Source organism: the organism of the source record quoted next, unplaced genomic scaffold (genome assembly GCF_019419815.1).
Source record: "Pyrus x bretschneideri cultivar Hongxiangsu unplaced genomic scaffold, Pyrus_bretschneideri_v1 Contig22, whole genome shotgun sequence".
Classification (NCBI taxonomy): Eukaryota; Viridiplantae; Streptophyta; class Magnoliopsida; order Rosales; family Rosaceae; genus Pyrus; species Pyrus x bretschneideri.
The window spans coordinates 36,916-59,951 of record NW_025999524.1 but is presented as its reverse complement, the minus strand read 5'-3'; the positions used below and the strand labels follow the sequence as shown (position 1 = coordinate 59,951).

General features: G+C 39.9%; 4 protein-coding genes across 4 annotated transcripts; 3 read left to right on the top strand and 1 right to left on the bottom strand.

The window, feature by feature from the left end:
- Nucleotides 1-220: 220 nt before the first annotated feature.
- On the top strand, nt 221-3,374 carry LOC103949892 (serine/threonine protein phosphatase 2A 57 kDa regulatory subunit B' theta isoform-like). The gene is given in 4 exon segments (XM_009361031.3): nt 221-384; nt 535-1,183; nt 1,185-2,240; nt 2,533-3,374. Coding segments are annotated over 3 exon segments (1,569 nt in total). The 5' UTR covers nt 221-384; nt 535-1,027; the 3' UTR covers nt 2,890-3,374.
- A 132-nt stretch (nt 3,375-3,506) lies between these two features.
- Nucleotides 3,507-5,314, bottom strand: LOC125477630 (stemmadenine O-acetyltransferase-like). Its single transcript, XM_048584978.1, has one exon. It carries the CDS (start codon nt 4,853-4,855, stop codon nt 3,548-3,550), a length of 1,308 nt encoding a protein of 435 aa, XP_048440935.1. The 5' UTR covers nt 4,856-5,314; the 3' UTR covers nt 3,507-3,547.
- Nucleotides 5,315-8,888: 3,574 nt separating this feature from the next.
- On the top strand, nt 8,889-14,356 carry LOC108867456 (acyltransferase Pun1-like). The gene is made up of 3 exons (XM_048584817.1): nt 8,889-9,562; nt 9,603; nt 13,489-14,356. The coding sequence occupies exons 1-3, from the start codon at nt 8,961-8,963 to the stop codon at nt 14,197-14,199; spliced, it is 1,314 nt and encodes a 437-aa protein (XP_048440774.1). The 5' UTR covers nt 8,889-8,960; the 3' UTR covers nt 14,200-14,356.
- Nucleotides 14,357-15,046: 690 nt separating this feature from the next.
- On the top strand, nt 15,047-16,822 carry LOC103949890 (acyltransferase Pun1-like). Its single transcript, XM_048584816.1, has one exon. The coding sequence runs from the start codon at nt 15,364-15,366 to the stop codon at nt 16,675-16,677; it is 1,314 nt and encodes a 437-aa protein (XP_048440773.1). The 5' UTR covers nt 15,047-15,363; the 3' UTR covers nt 16,678-16,822.
- The last annotated feature ends 6,214 nt before the right edge of the window (nt 16,823-23,036 follow it).

Here is a 23,036-nt window from a genome sequence, read left to right as displayed (position 1 = left end):
AACGTCCCAACAAAGGAAAAAAAAAAACATCGAGACTCAGATTCTGGTTCGATGAGTTGGCAGCGAGTTGGCTGACTTTTCTTTCAAGAACTCTCTCTCCCTCCCTCCAAGTCCAAGTTAGAGAGAGAAAGCTTTTGCTAGAGAGAGAGGGGCGTTGGTTCCTTTACCTTTTCTCTTTTCCCAACTTTTCCTTTTACTTTCTTTCAAAACTCTATCAAAGGTTGAATTTAGTAAGGACTCTGAAATTGTTGGATGTTCTGTTCTTCTGATCACCTTGTCTTCTTCCTTCTCTCTCTCTCTCTCTCTCTCCCCCGTCTGACCCAGAATTTAGTAGAGGAAAAGTTCTTTGCTTTCTTGCTCTTACTCAAGACTCCTGCTGATTCTGTAAGTAGAAAAATTTCATCTTTTCACAATTTAGTTTCTTACCCTTTTGCTTTTTTGCTCGCACCTTATAGATGTTTCTTTTATGCATCACTTTCCCTTTGATTATTTTGTTGTTAATGATATCTGTGGAATGCTATCTTTGTGTTTCAGATCGCACCCAGATCGTGTCAGCCGCAGAGCTATCTCGGTTTGGCTGCTGATTTGGTAAAATACACACACACACACACACACACACACATATATATATGTTCTTCAAGCTGTCCTTACCTGGAAGTAGATTAAAGACAAGAGCCTTGCTTATTGGACTTTGACTTAAATCAGTTTCTGCTCATGAGTTACTGAATTTGACCTCAGAAGGTGTCAAATTCTTCTACTTTGGTGTTACATATATATAGAAATTGGAGAATTACTAGAAGAGAATGATACATGAAAACAAGGGAACTTGTGGGAGTAATTTAATCTTCATAAATGGTTGTCTCTATCTGGGTTTTCGATTTCTTATACTGCTGATTTTGTACCTCATTGGTGAAATGGGTTGTGTATATCTGGTTTGATTCTTTCATTTGAGGTATCGAATTTTCGGTTCAGTTCTGCTTTGAGGGTTTGGCAGGATTTGTGGTTGAGATCATTTGTTTCTGAAGTCATGATCAAGAACTTATTTGGTAAGCTTCCTAGGAAGCCGTCTAAGTCAGCCGAGAATCGTGAGCTCGGGGGTTCATCTGCCCCTACATTCAATGCTTCCTCCATAGGTTCAAGAAGCGGTGATGTAGGGAATAGGCCACTTAATTCGAATAGAGTACCCTCTTTTGGGTCTTGATTCTGCTTCAAATTTAGGATATGGCCATGGAAGCAAGTCCCCCCAACTTGTCAACTCAAGTCTGAATTCTGTTACAACTTCGTATGAAGCATTTCCAGCGTTTAGAGATGTACCCAACTCCGAGAAGCATAACTTGTTTGTGAAAAAGCTGAACTTATGTTGTGTAGTGTTTGACTTCACCGACCCGACAAAAAATCTGAGAGAAAAAGACATCAAGCGGCAGACGTTGCTAGAGCTTGTAGATTATGTTACCTCTGCAAATGGAAAGTTCACTGAAATTATAGTTCAAGAAGTTGTAAAGGTGGTGAGTGTGAATTTGTTCAGGTCGTTCTCTCCACAGCCCCGAGAGAACAAGGCTTTAGAAGGATTTGATTTGGAGGAGGAGGAGCCTTTGATGGACCCTGCATGGTCACACTTACAGATTGTATATGAACTTTTTCTGAGGTTTGTTGCATCACCTGAGACAGATGCAAAGGTTGCTAAGAAGTACATTGATCAGTCTTTTGTTCTCAAATTATTGGATCTCTTTGATTCTGAGGATCCCAGGGAAAGGGAGTACTTAAAAACAATTCTGCATCGTGTCTATGGAAAGTTTATGGCGCATCGCCCATTCATTAGGAAGGCGATCAACAATATATTTTTCCGATTTATTTTTGAAACAGAAAGGCACAATGGGATTGCTGAGCTTTTAGAGGTTTTGGGCAGTATAATCAATGGATTTGCTCTTCCACTTAAAGAAGAACACAAACTTTTCCTAGTTCAGGCTCTGATCCCCCTTCACAAGCCAAGATGCTTACAAATGTACCATCAGCAGTTGTCCTACTGCATTTCACAGTTTGTCGAGAAAGATTGCAGGCTTGCAGATACTGTTATAAGAGGGTTGTTAAAGTACTGGCCAATCACAAATAGTTCAAAGGAAGTCATGTTCCTAAGTGAGCTCGAGGAAACTTTAGAAGCAACTCAGCCAGCAGAATTTCAGAAATGTATGGTACCACTCTTCCGCCAAATATCTCGTTGCTTGAGCAGTTCACACTTTCAGGTATTGACTATTGAGCTGTGTCTTCATTTAATTTATTATTTCTTTGTGCTTACAAATATTTGACGCCTGTTTGGAGAAACCCATCTCTCTCTTCCACTTGCGCTTCCAAAAGTTTCGCATCACCTTTTATTGATTCTGATAAGTATTGTCCGTTTTTGGTTTGGTTTTACTCTTGTTTATACCTTTGATCGTTATTATTGTATTTCCTTCCGTATTGAACTTTCAGGCAAGTTCTTCTGAATTGTTTGCTCACATTCACCTTGATTGAGCTGACTGATGTGTGCTTTTACAGGTGGCAGAGAGGGCTTTGTACTTGTGGAACAATGATCACATTGAGAACTTAATCAGAGAAAACTGTAAAGTCATATTGCCCATTATCTTTCCTGCCCTGGAGAAGAATGGCCGCAACCACTGGAACCAAGTGGCCCGGAGCTTGACATTAAATATCCGTAAAATCTACTCCGATGTTGATCCTGAGCTATTTGAGGATTGTTTGCTCAAATTTCAAGAAGAGGAAGCAAAAGAGGAGGAGATACAAGCAAAACATGAAGCCACCTGGAAGCGCTTAGAAGAGGTTGCTGCTTCAAACGCTGTTAGCAGTGAAGCAGTTGGTCGCCGTTTGGGTTCAATCCAAACATCTTCAAGCTAATGGTGGAGGGATATACTCATGCTGTTAGAAGGTCTCATGTTTCTGTTTTGCTGCTTTTGGATCGTTTGGGGGGATTGCGTGGCTGTGTGCTGTGAAGGTTGAACACTAATTGATAGTTGTCCATTCTCTTTCCTGTTTGCCCCTCTATATTCGGCTATTTTCACCCCACGTTCGAGAAACATTGCACAGCAATGGAATTCAGGGATTTTCACAGATACCATTTACACAAAACAACAAAACAGGAGTTTGACGCTGCATTACATATTCAGCACGGTGAACATAGTGGTATAGTCGATAAGGGTTAACATGTAAGAAGCTGCAAAGTACAGGTAATTTTATTCACTTGGAGTTGATTTAATTGGTTTGAAGTACTCACTGAACTACTTTGTCGCGTTTCTGTATGTGTATAATATCTATTGGTGGATCTCAGAAAGATCTATTTGCGTGTGCATTTTTTAATATATTGATATATCTGATTGGCTTTATTTGCGATGAATGTTCTTAGGCCCTACATCATCATTAATATGCATTTACTGGACTTGCACTTTCGGTTACATGTTCCTAACCAAATGATGGTAATTTACAAATGTGTAAACTACGAACATCAACCACTTAAAGCATAGGACTGGCTGGAAGACATGAACCTAGCTACATAGGCTTAAGAGCTTGGTGCCACAGAAACAAATTCTAGAAGCTCGTGATCACGTTCAAATTTAGCCATGTCTTCCTCATCCAAGGTCACCCATGCCTCTATTCCGTCACCCGAGCTACTACTCAACAGTATGACAACATTCTTGATGGGCACACTAGGAATGCATGCCCAGGTGGGTTTTCCCCATCCAAAATCAGTGTTGTACAGGGAAAACCTAATCCAACTGCTGAACCTGAAAAACTCAACCTCTCCTTCGGAGACCAATTCACTGGTTTCTTTTAGAGGCTCACAAGCATGTGTAAACCCATCTTCACCTTGCAGTTTCCTCACATAACCATCATCGATCTTCCTTATTACTTTTCTTAATCGAACCACCAAGTCATGCAACTCTGGGTTGCTTTCATCGTTCATTATGGATGCAACAGCAAACCGCCAGATATTACCAAAAGAATGCTCTGGCAAAGGTGGAGCCATTCGTTCCCTTAAATTCACCACATGGGATATCGCCATTGATGGCCTGCCCTTACCCAATGTACCATTCTTCGCATTCATGCTAGACTTGCATATAAGGGCTGTCAGAGCTTCCACACGAGTAGGAGCACGGTCATCCGTGCACAAACCCTTGGATGCTTTGACTTTCAGCTTGGCTAAGCTGGATGCATCAAAGACAAACCTCTTTGTCACGATATTTTCTCTCTTGATCAAATTGGATGGCATGAAGATTTCTTTGTCCCTAGGTGGAAACATGGTGGCTGAATTTAGGGAGGGAGTGATGTTTTCTGAAATACCGCGTGACCTTGTTGCCCAAGCATCAAGGAACGAAGACAATGTTGCACCATCTGCAATCTTGTGCGAAAGGCAGATCCCAATGCCCATGCCACCGCAGTCAAAACAGTTCAATTGGACGGCCATGGCTGCAACCGCCTTGTCTGTTCTAATATTGTAGGGATCAAGTGGAAGAAGTTGTTGCACTAAATCCATTTCTGGACTTTTTAGTATCTCAGAGAGCTGAACGTGAGCTCTAGCTTTTGTGAAGGCAACTCGTCCATCTTCACAATCCACAGATGCGTTGCCCTCAATCCTTCCGGCCAAAGGGTAGAAACAGGTCAAGGTTTCGGATAAAGATTTCTTCAACCTATCGACAATGGTGGTATCGTCAATGTTTTCAGGAGCTGAGTAGAATAGAACAACGGGCACGTAAAAGATAGGAGCTATCTGATCTAGCAGAGAGAGTTTGTAGCTCTTAAGGTGGTCTGGTGTCGGAGATGATGGTTTACATTGATCTTCAGAGACTATCTCAATCTTCATCTGCATTTTGACCTTTTTACGTAGGAATTGCAGCTCCGGAGAAAGAATAATCACAGCGGATTTCTCATTGAATTTACATTGTTCAGCTTTGAGACGAAGATCACTAATTATAGCGAAATTAACCGATTACAGTTAATCTGTTATCGAAACTCTCTATTTATAAGCAGCTATTCTATTGTTAGAGAAACTAATTGTCGATTTTAATCCCCTTCGTTGAGCAAGTTTCAACGAACTAACTACTTGTTAAGCTTGGAGATGATTTGGAAACTTGTTTAAGCTACTAGAAGGCTGGAAGATTTAGCTGTAGATTACACGTTAATCGTGTTGGACAAACAAGCCATCGATAGGAGATATGCATTCGGATTGCTTCTACAAGAAGCACTTTTCCTAGAAGAACTTTTGCTTTCTAAGTGTTTTAATTAAAAACCACTATATGTAATTTTTATTAGAAATGAGATTGCTTCTTGGAGAGTTCTGATAAGTTTTCGTCAATCATAATTGTTTTCAGTTTTCTTAAATTGCTTTAAGTTTGTGAGAGTTTTGCACTTGGTTAAGAATAACTTACCTTTTACATCCGAGGTCTTAAGTTCATTCTTCATCCTCCAATAACGATTGTATTGAAAAAAATTCCTTAGCTCGCCTGGTAACCTTTTACAAAAGCAGTTGGAAAACTGATTGCACTTTGGAAAAAATAGGGATAGTTATGGGCCCACCTCACATCGAACTTCAACAATTTAAATTGTTTATATTGCAAGTCTCGATCCACAGATTATCCTTGTAAAAATTCAATTTAATCCGAAACAATTTGCCCATTTGATTGTCATGATGAAATTTCAACGTTTCTTAGACCACAGTGTTCATGAGTTTCTTTGAACTCAATTAAATGTCTCAAATTTTTCTGTTTTGACTAATATTTTGCAAGGACGATTTATGTGGTGCAACTTAAAAAACAGATGAGCCACATCATTGAAGTTCGATGTCTTTTTGGCCTCACAACTAATCCCCGTTTCTATTATCAGAATGAAAAATCGTGAGAAATGTGTCATGTACATCTGAAAAATATACAAAAACAGTGTTTGCCAAAAAGTAAATATACAAAAACAGTTACTATGCATTTGGTGGGTAGTTATGGTCTTTTTATTTCTGTAATTTTGTTTCAACCTCCCGTGTGGCACATGGTCAAAGTGCATCTTGACAATTTCTTATAAGATCCTTATTACAAATGATCTTTGAAATTGATATCATCAATTATGATGGTTCTTGAAATTGACCTCATCAATCATGATGGTCTTTGAAATTGAAAATTGATCAATGTAGTCCTTGAATTTTAACCCCGCAAATCAATGTCGTCTTTCCATTAGTTTTCCGTCCAAATCAACATTAAAAAAGAACACGTGACAAATTTTCATGATAAATGACAATAATACCCTACTAATCCTATTCCTCCCTTCCCACTATTTCACTTGTCCCACCAAATCCCTTACTTTTCCTCACTCTTCCTCATTCCTTCTCCTTCTGCGAATTTTTTTCTACTGTAAGACTTAGGGTTTGAAAAAATATTGGGGATTTTTTACATGAGATTCAATGAAACCTGTTAGATTCGACTAAATTAGAGGATTGTCAGGAATAATTCGAGTTTGGTTATTTGCGATGGTGATTTAGGTTGATTGTGATGCCATAAATATATCAAAAAAATGGAAAGCCTTTACAATATGGTGAGTAAATCGAATCTCCTTTAGTTTTTGAGTTTGTTTGCACTTTTAGTGCTCCCAATATGGTTTTTTGTTCGGTTTGATAAGTGGGTGTTGTTTTCTTGTGAATTTTGTCAGTGGATTGTTTTGTAATGTCGGTGTTTGAGGGTTTGAAGTGGGTTTAGACTTTTCTGCTGTCCCAATGTATATGTTTGTCACTTTGTGTTAAATTCTTCCATTATTTAATGGTATTGGTTTGGTTGTTGGTTGTTGTGGCATTCACTTAGGTGTAGGGTTTGAATAGAATCGAGCTCTCTCTTTCTTGAACTAGTTTCTCCTGCTTCCTTCCCCATAGTTTCTCAAACCTCTACCTATCACCTCATTTGTTGCACCTTGGACACCTTGCTAGTCCTCCAATCAGGAACAACATGATTCCTTCCATTACTAGCCACACCCAATAAATTAATTATGCAAACAATTTATGATAATAAAATTGAAGGAACTTAATTAAGTTGATGGGGAATGACTAATTAGCATGTTCTTCACATTCCTCTCAAACTTAGAGTATCCATATCCTTTTTTCATAGATTTGACAATACCATGCTCTTAATTTCCTCTTCCTAATTTATTGGCTTCTCTCTCTTCTAGGTTAAATAAAGTGATGATTTAACTTGAAAATATTCTAGTTGTAATGCTTTAATATTAGTTCAATATTAATATGTAAGTGTCTTCTCTCTCTCTTTACATTTAACTACCACATTTGATTAACTCTTGGCTTAAAATGTAGTTTTGAGAACTACTAAGAAAGAATTGCACATGATTAATTATAGGAGAAGAATTTTTTGTTGCATAAATACAAGGAATGAAACATAGTAGATTTTGATGCATGTCACCTATTCATTCTAAGTGTAACATACTTTTGACTTGAATTTGTATGTCTTGTAGCTAATCCTGGCTTTTTCACTTATAAAATTCACCATGGAGGTCAGTTGATTAAAAAATGACGCAAGGAAGTATACACAGGGGGTGAGGTTATATTTCTCAATTGGGTTGATGGTGACATGCAATCATTGGTAGAATGTCACAATATTGCAAAGGACCTAAAATATGAGGAAGAGTTAGCACAGTATAAGAAGCTTCCTGATGGGACCTTTGAAGAGATGAAATGCGATGCAGATGTGATGAATTTGATTGAAGACTTGCCTGATTTGTACATGGTCTGACGTTCAAGTGACAATTGGAAGAGGGAAATATATGAGGTTCAATCTTCTACTCAAGTTGACAAGCAAATAATGACAAGAAACGAATTATTTGATGTGGTTGTGAACTTAGATGAAGAGTTGCAGATAACACATAGTTTGAATTGGGATGATGAGTTTGGGGATTTTGGGATTGGACAGCAAGGGCATGAGGGTGAAGCTGCAACCTGTAATAGTGGTGGGAATGAAGATGAAAGCAGTGCAGGGGGTGTGAATGAAGATGATGATAATGAGGAGGAAGAGGAAGGTACTGACAAGGAACTTATTGACAGTGATTATGAGCAAGAGGAAGAAGATGATATACCAATAACGCAATTTGAAGAACAACTTTATGAAGATGATGATAACATGTTTGTAGAAAATTTTGACAACCCCATTGAAGAAGAGCCTGAATAGATAGGGTTGATAGAGGAGATTTTCTATGATGAAGCTTTGTTCGGTGACCTTGGTAGCATTGTTGACAATGAAGAATATGAAGAAGGTGTTGAAGTTACCAGCAAAAGGAGGAGACAGAGGGCAAGTCAAATTGTTGACAGTGAAGAAGATGAAAAAGGTGTTAAAGTTACCAGCAAAAGAAGGAGACAAAGGGCAAGTCAGATGCCCAAGTTTAAGCAATGAAAAAGGGCAATTGATTTACAATATCCGAATCCATGAAAAAAATGGAGAGAAAAGTGAAGATGGAGAAAGGAAAAGAGAGGTAGTAAGTCAAATTATAAGTAACAGGGTTATTTTGGTCATTTTATCATGAAAAATTGGTTGTCTGACCCTTTTTAGAGTTAATTTGGACAGAACACTAATGGAAAACCCACATTGATTCACGGGGTTAAAATTCAAAGACTACATTAATCGATTTTCAATTTCAGGGACTATCATAATTGGAGTCTTTTTCAGGGATCATTTGTTATAAAAACCCTTTAACCCTTTAACCCTTTCTTATAGTAGTCGACATCTTGGGACCCTATTTTCTTCTCAGCCCTTGTCGAACTTATGTAGACAGGTTTTGAAAAGGAATGGAGGACAATAATGTTATTTATGCCAGCGATTGTAGACTACCAAATTTGACCAGGGGCGTATGAAATCATTGGGTTTTTCATCCTATAAAGTACATTTCTGTTATCTGCTACATACAAATTAACTTAAAAAGCTCACAAATATACAGTTATGGCGGCTATGGAAGTTGAAAACATATCCAGAGAAATCATCAAACCTTCCACTCCAACCCCACCACATCTTCGAACACACATACTCTCGCTCCTCGATCAGGTTAACCATCGCTCTTATGTTCCGGTCGTTTACTTCTACCCCAAGGAAGCCTCCGATTATCTGTCTGTCGAGGATAAATCCAATCAGCTCAAGAAATCACTATCCGAAACACTGTCCAAATACTACCCTTTTGCCGGCAGGATCGGAGACAGATTCTCCATTGACTGCAACGATGAAGGAGTCGCATTTGTCAAAACGCGAATCAGAAACTTCAAGCTCTCTGACATTCTTGAGAACCCTAAAGACGAGGACCTGGCGTTATTAATCTCCAAAGATGTGGCGTGGAATGAGGATCCGGATGTCAGTGTGATCGTGGATGTTCAAGTGAGCTTCTTTGACTGCGGTGGAATGGCACTTGGCATTGGTATGTCACACAAGATAGTTGATGCATCCACCATAATCAATTTCGTCAACAACTGGGCAGCTGTGGCTCGTGATTCGTATGTACCATCCCCTGAGTTCGTCGCGGAAAATATATTTCCCCAAGCTGACCTGCCACTGTTCCTGTTGAGAATCAATGTCATTTGTAGGTGAAGTAAGTGTGTGAGGTTGGTGAAGTAAGTGGAGGTTGTAGGTGAAGTAGGTGGATGTTGTAGGTGAAGTAAGTGTGTGAGGTTGGTGAAGTAAGTGGAGGTTGTAGGTGAAGTAGGTGGATGTTGTAGGTGAAGTAAGTGTGTGGTGTAGCTTTCATTTGGTTTGCTATAAATACCCAAGTCCCCAAGCATTGTATATCATCCAAGGAAAAACAAAGCCTAGAGCTAAATAAGAAAAGCTTTGCTAATTAGTTTGTTTTGTGAGTTTTCTTTAAGAGTGTGCTCTATTTTCTTCTTCTTGGGATCATTAGAGTTATTTTGGATACTCTTCTTATTCAACAATTGGTATCTAGAGCCAAGTCGGTCAGGGATCGTTCTTGGTAGAGCATTGGTTGTAAAGTCTCTTGAAATTCCGAGTATGCTTTGTGGTTGCAGTTTTGACTGATCTTCCACATCAGAAAAAATTTCTTGAGATTATTGCTGGGGTCATCACAAACCTTGAGAGGGAGCTTCTTTGTGTCGAGAGTGGTGTATTACTCTGCACGGTAGTCACTCAAGCTTGTTCGGTGTAGTCAAAGTTTTGCCGATACGATGGGTGATCTTCAAGTTGTTGGAGGAATCAAGAAGCTCAACAACCAAAACTATAACACGTGGGCAATGTGTATAGAGTCTTATCTTCAAGGTCAAGACTTGTGGGAGGTTGTCGGTGGTAGTGAAGCTACACAACCGGCAGCGGAAGATGCTAACGGCGTCTTGCGGAAGTGGAAAATTAAAGCAGGCAAATCAATGTTTGCTTTAAAGATCACAGTAGAAGAAGAAATGTTGGAGCACATTCGGGATGCTAAAACGCCAAAGGAAGCATGGGACACTTTTGTTACACTTTTTTCGAAGAGGAACGATACAAAATTGCAACTTCTCGAGAATGAGCTGCTATCAATGGTACAACGCGACATGACGATTGCCCAGTACTTTCACAAGGTGAAGTCGATATGCCGCGAAATTTCAGAATTAGATCCAACAGCTCCTATTGGGGAAACCAGGATGAAGAGAATAATTATCCATGGTTTGAGACCCGAATATCGAGGGTTCATTGCCGCTATACAAGGATGGCCGACACAACCATCGCTTGTTGAGTTTGAAAATTTGCTTGCAAGTCAAGAAGCTATGGCCAAGCAAATGGGAGGAGTCTCACTGAAGAGTGAAGAGGAAGCGCTCTACACCAAAAGTAAAGGCAGCTTTAAGCAGCGTGCTGGTGGTGGATCTAAAAGAAATGGTGACAAGGAAAAAGGTCATCAAGGAGGAGGGAGTTCTCGGCCAGGGGGAGCTCCGAAGTATCACGGCAACCGTGGTCAGTCCCAGAATAATAAAAGATTTGAGGGCAAGTGTTACAATTGTGGAAAGAATGGCCACATGGCGAAGGATTGCTGGTTCAAAAGGCCTGCATAAAGTAACGTCGCCAACTCAGAGAAGAAAATTGAAGATGATTGGGATGTCGTTGCGTCTCTAGCTGTGGAGGAAGAATGGGACGCAGAAGCATCATCTTGTTGGTGCTCAGAAAATGAGGCGTCACCTGACCCAAAAGAGTTTGAAGATACGTTGCAAGGGAAACTGGGTGACCAAGCTGCCCAAATCCAATCAAGTCCAGATGAGCCTGAAGATTTGCTTACTGGAGACGATGTCGACCAAGAAGTACCTAAGAGTCCTTGGCAAACAGGTGTGTACCAACAACCACAAGAAGTTAGACCTAGTAGAGTAGAAGTATCAACTCCACAATCACAACTAAGAAGGTCAACAAGAGTACGAAAGCCAAATCCTAAATATGCTAATGCTGCCATAATTGATGGAGCACCAAAAGAACCTGAGGTGTTTGAAGAAGCATCACAGAGTTCTGAATGGATAAGAGCTATGGAAGAAGAAATCACTGCGCTTAAGCAAAATCAGACTTGGGATTTGGTGCCAAAGCCAAGAGATGTCAAACCCATATCCTGCAAGTGGGTTTACAAGATAAAGCGTCGTTCGGCTGCAAGACGTAAAAGAAAGCGCTACTTAGGAGGCAACCCAATACAGTGAATAAAGCTTGTTCATTGATTTCCGAGTGATTACCAAAAAAAAAAAAAAAAAAAAAAAAAAAAAAAAAAAAAAAAAAAAGATGGCAGAAAGATGGAGCATTCACAAAGGTTGTGTACGTGAGGCCCCACTACGTGGCAACACTCTCGGAACAGAAGGCATCGGAGCAGGAGTCATCAAAGCAGAAGGCATCGGAGCGAGAGGCATAGGAGCAGGAGGCATAGGAGCGGGAGGAACCGAAGATAGATCATTCAAGGCCCCAATCCTTGGTGGAACGCTAGATGATCCAGGAAAGAGGTGCCTCTGGAAGAAAGCCGCAAGTCTTTAACGGTCATCAAGCTTCCTCTTCATGCCTGTCGAATAATTGTTGGCAAGCACGTGCAAACTTCGGTTCTCGTACTTAAGCTATTTGATCTCCTGCTTAAGACTCTCCACCTCCACCATCAAGGATTCAACCTGACGGGAGCGAGCAAGAAGGCGTTGGCCCATGTTGGACACAGAGCCAGCGCACTGAACACTGAGAGCCAGGGACTCTTGAACGGCCAACTCATCGGACCGTCCTGAAAGCAGCTGACTATCTTTGGGAGTGAGGAGGTTCCGAGCTACTATCGTAGCCGTTGTTGCATCCGTCATCACAGAGTCCTCACCTGTAAGGGGGCCATGAGAAGATAAAAAAGACGGGCACCATACCTTATCCTGACGCGGCGCGACCGGATCACTGCTTAGACTCAAATCTAAGCAAATGTTCGATGGGTTGGATGAGCTAGCCATTTTTTCAAAGAGTTTAAAGAGAAGGGTTGGATGGAGGAAAATCTCGACGGGCCGAAGATGATGTTTGGGAAGTCTTCAAAGTGTGCATTGATAGAGGTGATCGATCACCTCTATTAAAGGAGAGGCGTTCACCGATTCAGAAATGAAGAGACACCACTCTTCAAAGCCGGATTTTCCGGCGTAAAGATCGCCAGCTCTTCAGACGCCATCCCAGCTTTTCAGAAGACGCGTGGAAGGTGAGAAATCAGCTGCACACTTTTGCCGACAAGTGTGGGAGACAAAGTCAAAAGCTCCCGGCTTTTCAGAAAGCGTGTGCCACTTTGTCAAAAGCTCCCGGCTTTTCAGAAGACGCGTGAAGGACATTGCCGCATCCGCACTGCCACTTGCCATTACAATTCCTATATACATCAACCAGTAGATTATCAAGTACCATTGTACTGTGATAACCAATCGGCAATTCGCTTGGCGGAAAATCCAGTCTTTCATGCAAGAACTAAGCATGTGGAGGTACATTACCACTTTATCAGAGAAAAGGTTATGCAAGAAGAGATTGAGATGAGACAGGTCAAGACGAATGATCAAGTTGCGGACTTGTTCACAAAAAGTTTGAGTACAGGCAAGCTCGAAATTTTTCGCTGTTTACTCAGCACAGTGCAAAGAATGAGAGCTGACATTGAGGGGGAGTGTTGAGAATCAATGTCATTTGTAGGTGAAGTAAGTGTGTGAGGTTGGTGAAGTAAGTGGAGGTTGTAGGTGAAGTAGGTGGATGTTGTAGGTGAAGTAAGTGTGTGAGGTTGGTGAAGTAAGTGGAGGTTGTAGGTGAAGTAGGTGGATGTTGTAGGTGAAGTAAGTGTGTGGTGTAGCTTTCATTTGGTTTGCTATAAATACCCCAAGTCCCCAAGCATTGTATATCATCCAAGGAAAAACAAAGCCTAGAGCTAAATAAGAAAAGCTTTGCTAATTAGTTTGTTTTGTGAGTTTTCTTTAAGAGTGTGCTCTATTTTCTTCTTCTTGGGATCATTAGAGTTATTTTGGATACTCTTCTTATTCAACAGTTCCCAGAAGCTGTGACCGAGAAAAGCGATTGTGTCGCAAAAAGATTTGTGTTTGATCACACAAAGATTGCTGCCCTCAAAGCCTTAGTCGCGGATAAAGTTCAAAACCCCACGAGGGTTGAAGTTGTCGCATCGTTTATTTATAGCTGCGCAATTTCTGCGCTAAGATTGACTTCAGGGTCCTCCTCAAACCCGACTGTTCTCACTCAATCGGTGAACCTGCGCACTAGAATGGTTCCTCCGGTACCGCAAAACTCTGTAGGTTGCATGGTTTGGATATATACAGTGTCCACAGCCGAGGACAGCGTGATTGAGTTGCATGACCTGGTGGCTCAGCTGAAGCAGAATATGACCCGATTTTGTGATTCATATGCTCAAAAGTTTCGGGGGAAAGATCAATGGCCGGTGATCTTCCAAGAGTGTTTGCAAGAATCAATGGTTGAATTTTCGAGACCGAATTTGGTGATGTATAAATGTACAAGCTGGTGCAGGTTCCCAATGTATGAAGTTGACTTTGGTTGGGGAAAGCCGATCTGGATCACCGTCCCTAGCTGCACGACTAAGGATTGCTTTATTCTGCTTGATACGAAAAATGGAGAAGGGATTGAAGCATATGTGAATTTGGAAAAGCAGCAACTGGATGTGTTTGAGCGCGACGAGGAGCTTCTTGCATTTGCTTCTTTGAATCCAAGCATTTCAGACTCCGTTTGATCTGATCATCTTCAGCACATACATAGTCGATCTTATTTCGTGTTAGTTTTCAAACCGTTGTGTTTGTTTCTGCTTTTGAATCTGCATTTTCTTTTCATTGTGATGTCTAAAAAGAACCCAGTCGGGTCTCAATAAATTTCCCTTGGTACTTCCCTTATTGCTGTGCTGCTTTGCTCATTTGGGTTTGTTGAAAAGAGTTTAGAGATAATGAAAATCTCAACCCATCAGTTCCTTATGGGTAACTCTCCGGAACATAATAGTAGTCGGCTTCAACATGTCATGCAGAGTTAGGACAGAACGACGGGCATGTAAAATGTAGGAGCTATCGGATCCAGCAAAGAGAGACTCTAGCTCTTAAGGGGGTGTGGAAAATGGGAAATAGTTTAAATCCAATTAAAGGATGTGTTAAAGTTACCGAGTCTTGGGCTGTTAGGATTCGGTCCATCCATTATACACTCGTCATATCTTGTTGCGCAAACAATTCGCGGTAGGAGAGAGTTTGACAAAGCTTAAGTACATCCGCTCATAAACACTTCTAGAATAAATGCTCTTATTAGAAGCACATTGTCACCTATTACGTGCTTCTCCAAAAAGAACTTTTGAGTGCTGATCGTCATTCCAAACACATGGTCAAAGTTTCTAATCCAGTGCTTATTCTAGTCATACCTTTATTAACTTTAATCTCTCCAGCTAATCAAACACCCTCATTCCCCTTGTGTCTTTGCCACACGCAATAATCCCTTAAACAAAGCTCAAAGATCCTCATTTCATTTGGCCTTACAGTGTTGGCCTCTTCACTTTAAACATGACTTTTCATTCTGCCGTACAGTTTTTTAGGACCACTTCCTTTGTCCTTAGTATTAGTTAATTAGGCTATCAAATTTTCTAATCTTGATCATATCCTTTCACTTTCAAGTTTTCAATTTTTTTGCATAGAAATTTCAATAATATATCACTTAAAGGACAATCATGGCGATAATTGATGGAGAATCGATGGATAGAAACAAAGAGAAGATTGCAGAAGCAGAAAATGAGAGTATGATAATCACTCCTCACGACCTCGTTAGATTTCATCCTATAAATACATTTCAACTACATGAACTTGGAAAAGCTCAAAATTTTATTGCAGCTTTGGATCTTTAGCATCAAACCAAGACAGTTACCATGACCATGGAAGTTGAACTCATATCCAGAGAAATCATCAAACCTTCCACTCCAACCCCACCACATCTTCGGACACACAACCTTTCATTCATCGAACAGAATACTCCTCGTACTTATCTGCCGGTGGTTTACTTCTATCACAAGGAGAGCTCTGCTTCTCCTAATGGCGATCACGAATCCAATCAGCTCAAGAAATCTTTATCAGAAATACTATCCAAGTACTACCCATTCGCGGGCAGGATCAGAGACCGAGCCTCCGTTGACTGCAACGATGAAGGAGTTGCGTTTGTCGAAGCAAGAGTCAGAAACGTCAAGCTATCTGAAATTCTTGAACACCCTGAAGATACATGGCTGGCCCTGTTATTCACAGACAATTTACAGTGGAACGACGATTCGAGTCTCAGCGTGATCTTTGCTGTTCAAGTAAGCTTCTTTGACTGTGGTGGCATGGCAATTGGCATCTGTATGTCACACAAAGTAGCTGACACATCCACCGTGGCCAACTTCATCAACGACTGGGCAGCTCGAAACAAGTGTGATCAATACGTACCGTCTCCTTTGTTCATCGGAGCAGATACATTTCCCCAAGGTGACATGCCATTGTTCCCGGAAACTGTGCTCGAAAAAGGCGACTGCGTCACCAAGAGATTTGTGTTTGATGCCCTGAAGATTGCTTCCCTCAAAGCTATAGTCGCGGACAAAGTGCAAAACCCTACAAGGGTTGAAGTTGTGACAGCTTTGATTTACAGCTGTGCAATTTCTGCGTTAAGATCAACTTCACAGTCGTCCTTAAACCCGACAGTTTTCATCCATACAGTGAATCTCCGCACTAGGGTGGTCCCTCCGTTGCCCAAAAATTCTGTAGGCAGCATGATTTGGGCTTTTACATTGTCCACAGCTGAGGACAGTGTGATGGAGTTGCATGACCTGGTGACTCAAATGAAGCAAAGCATGACCCGATTTTGTGATTCTTATGCTCAAAAGTTTCGCGGGGAAGATCAATGGCCGGCAATCTTTAAAGAGTGTACGCAAGCATTAAGGAAAGAATTTTCGATAGCGAATTTGGTGACGTACAGATGTAGCAGCTGGTGCAGGTTCCCAGTGTATGAAGCTGACTTTGGCTGGGGGAAGCCAATTTGGGTGACTATTGCGAGCTGTCCCCTGAAGAATGCTATTTTTCTGATTGATACAAGGAATGGAGAAGGGATTGAAGCATATGTGAATTTGGAAAAGCAACAATTGGATGTGTTCGAGCGCGACGCGCAGCTTCTTGCATTTGCTTCTCTGAATCCGAGTGCTTTAGACTCCATATGATCTGATCACATCTTGTGTGCTCAGGTTTCATATCTCTGTGTTTATGTTTCTCTTTTGTTACGGTTTGCTTTTGAATGTGCAGTTTTTTTCGTTGTGTATGGAACGAAAATTGTTGGGGTCGAATAATATTTCCCTTTGTTTTGGACATTTAGGTTCATAAAATCAACTGCAAGGAGATCAACGAGCAAGCTGAACAATTAGAGACTCGTTTGAAAGCACTTTTGCTTATTTTAAAAGTAATTTCAAACAAGCCATAGATCAACGACATGATTGTCCTTCAATAATATATTGATATTTGTGTAGAATATAAATTTGAAAACTTGAAATTGAAAGGACATGATCAAGATTAGAAAATTTGATACCCAAATTAACTAATATTAAGGACAAAGGAAGTGGTCCTTAGAGTGCAGGGCGCAATGAAAAGTCATGGTTAAAGCGAAGAGGCCAACACCGGAAGGCCAAATGAGATATCTTTGAGCTTTGTTTAAGTAAATCATTAGGTGTGGCAATTAGCAAAGATATTAAAGTTCAAAGATTTACTTAAAGGGAATAAGGGTGTTTGATTAGCTGGAGATATTACAGTTAAGAATAGAATAAATACTGAATTAGAAGAAAATGTGTTTGAAATGACTAAAAGCACTAAATAGTGCTTTTTGGAGAAGTACCTAAGAGATGACAATGTGCTTTTAATAAGAGCATTTACGTTAGAAGTGTTTATGGACGGAAGTACTTAAGCATTGCTATACTCTAGCCCAAAACTTGGTAACTTCAACACATCCTTTAATTGGATGAGTTTAGTAAAAATGAATTTAGTAAGTTCATCCCATTAGGGTCAGATAATCTTTATATAACTCTAAATTTGTTACCTCGTGATCATGTGAATGTGATTTATAAATACAGTTTCCCTAGCATCACTTATGGTTTTCTAGTAAGATAAAGGATTTTGAATATTTTCCTGTTATTTACTAGGGTTTAAGATTACTTTTTTTGTTTGTCAAGAATAAGGTATTTATAAATTCACTTGTAACTTGCTAGGAACTAAGCTTTGTAAGATGTAGTCCTTTCACTATGTAGTGTAGCCATCTTGGCAAATATGTAATATTCTTTCTTCTTTTTTCACAAGAAACGATAGTTGATATTTCATTGATCCATCAAAACAAATATAAAGGTACCAATTGGGTACAATGCTTCGGTTTTTCTTCTATTTTCGTTGCTTAAGTTGTTAACCGTGAATGTAGATTAAGTGACTAAATTATAAGTTACAAACTTACAAGATCTAACAGAAATTTAGAAAGAGAGTAGTACGTATAGAGACATCTGTAGATTTCAATGAATTGGATGATTGTCTCACAATTCCAGCTTCATGTCCAAACTCCAGGACAGATGTGCATGTTTGCATTCTCAATAATGCTGTGATACCATGCATTGGAAGGTCCCGAGTTTTGTGAATGGTGCGGCCAAATTATTTTCGGATGGAAACTTGAATTGGAAAGAGTCTTGGACCTGTGACAAAAGTGTCCTGCATTTTGAATTTGGATCCTTTTCAGATCTACTGTCCGAAGCCCAAGAATCAGAAAATTCAGAACCTTGATTTATGTGAAAAAGATATTGGAGCTCTTGATTTGTGCAAGGTGAGCAATCCAAATGAGTTAATGGGTAGCGGTCGAATTCATTTTTGTGCACTTTTCTCATTTGGAACACCCAAGTTGGAAGAAAGTTAAAAAGGTGAACTAACAATGCTAACCGAATAAAACAAGGACTATAGTGCAATTCAGCTTTAAAACATCCAGCTTTTAAGTTCCCATCCTAATCTCTCTCTCCTCATTCCACACCACCCCAACTCTCTCTCTCTCTCTCTCTCTCTCTCTCTCTCTCTCTCTCTCTCTCTCTCTCTCTCTCTCTCTCTCAAACCCTTCTTCTTCTTCCACAATTTCTCAGCCCAGATAAAAAGTAAATATGGGCAACAAGATCACAGTCAGCTGCATGGCCAGGAGATTATTCTGGCAGCAGAGCCACTATGAAAACAAAAATTTTCTTCGCCAAAAAAATAAAACAAGAAAATTTTCATTTTCATAGAGGCTACTGTTGCCTGAATGAAATTAATGGAGAAGGGAAGCTTTCAGCAATGGAAAACTTCATTTCGAAGTTGCTGATCAAATGAAGAAAGGTTTGTTTTTCCTGCTGGTTAAGAATACATAGAACTTAATCAGGTTTCCATCTATTTGTGGAGCTTAATCGGGTTTCCATCTTTTCGTGGAGGCCTGTAAATTATCAATTAATAGTAAATGAGAATTAAGTGACAATTAGAGATTATAATTAGGCTAATTGAGGTCTACTTTGATTCAAGCACTGTTCCGAGTAGTAGAACCCTCAGGAGTTAGGAGGAAAGATTCTCATTGACGGATTAGACATTTCGAAAATAGGGTTGCAAGGCTTAAGGTCAAGTTTAGGCTTAAGCCCACGAGATCCAACCTTATTTCAAGGAACTGTGAGGACTAATCTGGATCCCCTGGCGCAGCATTCGTGTCACGAAATATGGTAGCTTGTATGACAAGATATTCATATGTAACGCAGGTCTTGAACAAATGTTGACTCAGTAACACAGTCGGGAAGGATCAGAGGCGACTGCTTGCCCCTGCTATGTTTTCAAATCTCGTAGTTTTTTTTCATGGACCGAGGCAGCTAGTTTGTCTAGCTAGAGTGCTTCTAAGGGAGGAGAATTCTAGTGCTGGACGAGGCAACGGCTTCTATAGGCACGGCAACAGACAATGTAATTCAGGAGACGACAAGGGAAGAAATGAAGGAATGCACCGTGATCACTGTTGCTCACCGGATTCCTGCAGTAGTCGACAATGACTTGGTTCTCGTTCTCGATCAAGGTATAGTATAAGTTTTACAACAATAAGAAACAAACCCTAAATAACATACCTTGTTATTCCTGTAAAACTTTAGAACTCTCAGGTTTCCAGCTCAGAATGTGCATACCCATCAACTGATGGGTTGTGTGTATTTATAATAATTTTTAGATTACATCTGGGGTTTATCAACCCTATTTAGAGGGCAATATTTGAATTTGAATAATACAACATCTGTGAAATCAAACTTTCAAACATTTAAAAATAATCTAGACCTATCAGAGTTATCCTTGGATAAGGACTGCATCCCTAAATAACAGACTTTAAAGATTAAACATGAGCTGGAATCTTGATAACTCTGACTTGGTCTTTATGCCAAGAAACAACTAGAAGCTTGGACACCAAAAGCTTGAAACGCGAGGCAGACAAACCCTTTGTAAACAAATCAGCAATCTGATCTTGAGAACAAATAAAATTTATCAGAAGTTGTTTTCAAACCACCTTCTCGCGGACATAGTGATAAATCGACCTCCAAGTGTTTCGTCCGCGAATGAAAAACTAGATTGGAAGCTAAGGCTATTGAAGAGACATTGTCGCACCATATGTGTGGAATGAAAAGATGCAAATGAAGGTCTCTGAATAATGACCTTAACCAAGAGAGCTCAGCAGCAGTGTAGGCTAGTTGCCTATATTCGGCTTCTGTACTCGACCGAGAAACAGTCTTCTGTTTCTTTGAACTCTAAGACACCAGATTTGGTCCCAAATAAATACAAAAATCTCCTGTAGAGTGACGGGTATTAGGATTGCCCACATAATCTGCATCGGAGAAAGCATACAGTTGCATACCTCTAGGTTTATAAACATGACCATGATCATACGTGGCCTTCAAATAACGCAAGATGCGTTTCACTGCCACCCAATGAGTGTCCTTGGGTGAGTGCATAAATTGGCACACCTTGTTAATGGCATAGGAGAGATCCGATCTCGTAATGATTAAATACTGCAACGCTCCAACGACATTACGATAACGATCCGGATGCTTGTAAGGTTCACCAACATAAGCACTCAATTTTTGTCCTGCAGAAACTGGAGTGGAAATAAGCTTGGCATCTTTAAACTTTTTTCATTCAAGCAAGTCCAGGGCATACTTGGATTGAGCCAAATGCATATTGTTACCAACGTAAGTGGCTTCAACACCCAGGAAATAACTAAGGGGACCCAAGTCTTTCATGGAAAACAAAGTGCTGAGCTTCTTGATCAACCATGCCATTTGAGTGTTGTTGTTTCCTGTTAGCAATATGTCATCCACATAGATAAGCAAAATCAAACGCGGGTTGTTTTCAAAGTAATTCTGTTGTGGTTTCAATTGATTCTTCTGACTCGTTTAGGTGTCGAAACATTCTCTTGTTTTTCTTGTTCATTTTGTTGGTAGAGCAGCTTTACTCAAGAATTCTTCTCCTCCCTTTCAGTTCTAGGATCAACCAAAATCAAATTACAGTGTAACAAATTATAAAAATGTAATTGAAACAAAATGAAATCTAAACATGTGTTTTCTGATAAGGTGAGAATCTGGATCATGATCACCAAAGTGCTTTATCATTAATGTCTACACATTATCTTATTATCTTGTTAAAATTCCAAAGTCTGGTAAGCAACCCATTACTAATTACATATAAGATACCGAGAATCGAAATAATTCCAGTACCTCGGACCTTATCCATCTGGAGGAGGAAGCCATGATAAAGCTGTTGAGAAACCAAGAGAAGAGAAGATAGCGGAAGATGATTGAACAACAATTCCCTTCTCTTTCTTGTCGGAGGTGGGGTGAGAGGCAAGGCAGAACAATAGAGTTTTTCTTCACAATTATGGGCTGTATATTTATTGCCCCCACTAATTACCCATTTTTAGACTCCAAAAAATTATGTAGTGGCTCGCGTGTACTACAACGTAAAGAAAAAGCTCAGCCTTGACCAATTTTTATCCAAATTCCGATAGAGTAGGATTTTCTCCCATCTAAATTCCCTCCTCCTCTCACCTTTCTCTTTTTCTTTCGCTCTATAAAAAAGTCAACATAATATGTTGACGTAATTTAATCGTGACCATTCACATAGAAAAATATAAGTAAATAAAAAAAAGAAATTTGAATGAGAGAGTATCCTATTCCAATTCGAATTGGTATGTGGGCAACAATTCTAATTTTTCGTTCCAACAAGATGCGTTTCACTGCCACCCAATGAGTGTCCTTGGGTGAGTGCATAAATTGGAACACCTAGTTAACGGCATAGGAGAGATTCGGTCTCATAATGATTAAATACTGCAACGCTCCAACAACATTACGATAATGATCTGGATGCTTGTAAGGTTCACCAACATAAGCACTCAATTTTTGTCTTGCAGAAACTGGAGTGGAAATAAGCTTGGCATCTTTAAACTTTTTTCGTTCAAGCAAGTCCAGGGCATACTTGGATTGAGCCAAATGCATATTGTTACCAACGTAAGTGGCTTCAACACCCAGGAAATAACTAAGGGGACCCAAGTCTTTCATGGAAAATAAAGTGCTGAGCTTCTTGATCAACCATGCCATTTGAGTGTTGTTGTTTCCTGTTAGCAATATGTCATCCACATAGATAAGCAAAATCAAATAAACTCCTCTTTGATTAAAAACAAACAAAAAGTAATCGCACATGGACTCTTGGAACCCTAATTGAAGGAGAAATTCAGAAAACCTTTGAAACAAGGCCCTAGGCACTAGTTTTAAACCATTCAAACTACGTTGCAGTTTACAAACATAGTTAAGATACTGTTTATCAACAAAACCCAGTGGTTGTCTCATGTACACATCCTCATTCAAATACCCATGTAGAAATGCGTTATGAACGTCCAACTGTCGAACATGCCACTTCTTTGAAACTACCAAACTTAAAACAAGTCTAATGGTGCCATGCTTGACAACTGGACTAAAGGTCTCCGTATAGTCGATCTCGGATTGTTGATGAAAGCCATTAGCCACAAGCCTAGCTTTATGTCGCTCAATCGAGCCATCTGCACTCCTCTTTATCTTGAAAACCCACTTGTTTGGCAATAAGTTCATGGCATGATGGTAAGGTACAAGAGTCCACGTAACACAACGCTGCAAGGCACTGAATTCCTGAGCCATCGCAGTCCTCCATTCAGTATGATTCTTCAGCTCAACTAATTCAGGATAGCTCCTCTGCGTTTTCAAAGTTAGTGGCAGAATTCTTAAGGAGATCTTCCACGAGAATGATGACGACGAACTAATACTACTCATTAGTGGAAATAGATAAAATAGAGCAAGAACTGAAGGTCTTTTCATTAATTTTTGCTCCTGACTTTTGCCTATCGGGAAGCGATTCTTGTACAAATTCGAGTTCGTGTAAAGACCAGATTACGACATTTTATCTGATCTTATCCCACAAGCACTATAGGGAATTAGTTATAGATCCAACTCGGAAAAAATATGAACTTTATTGATAAAAAAGATCA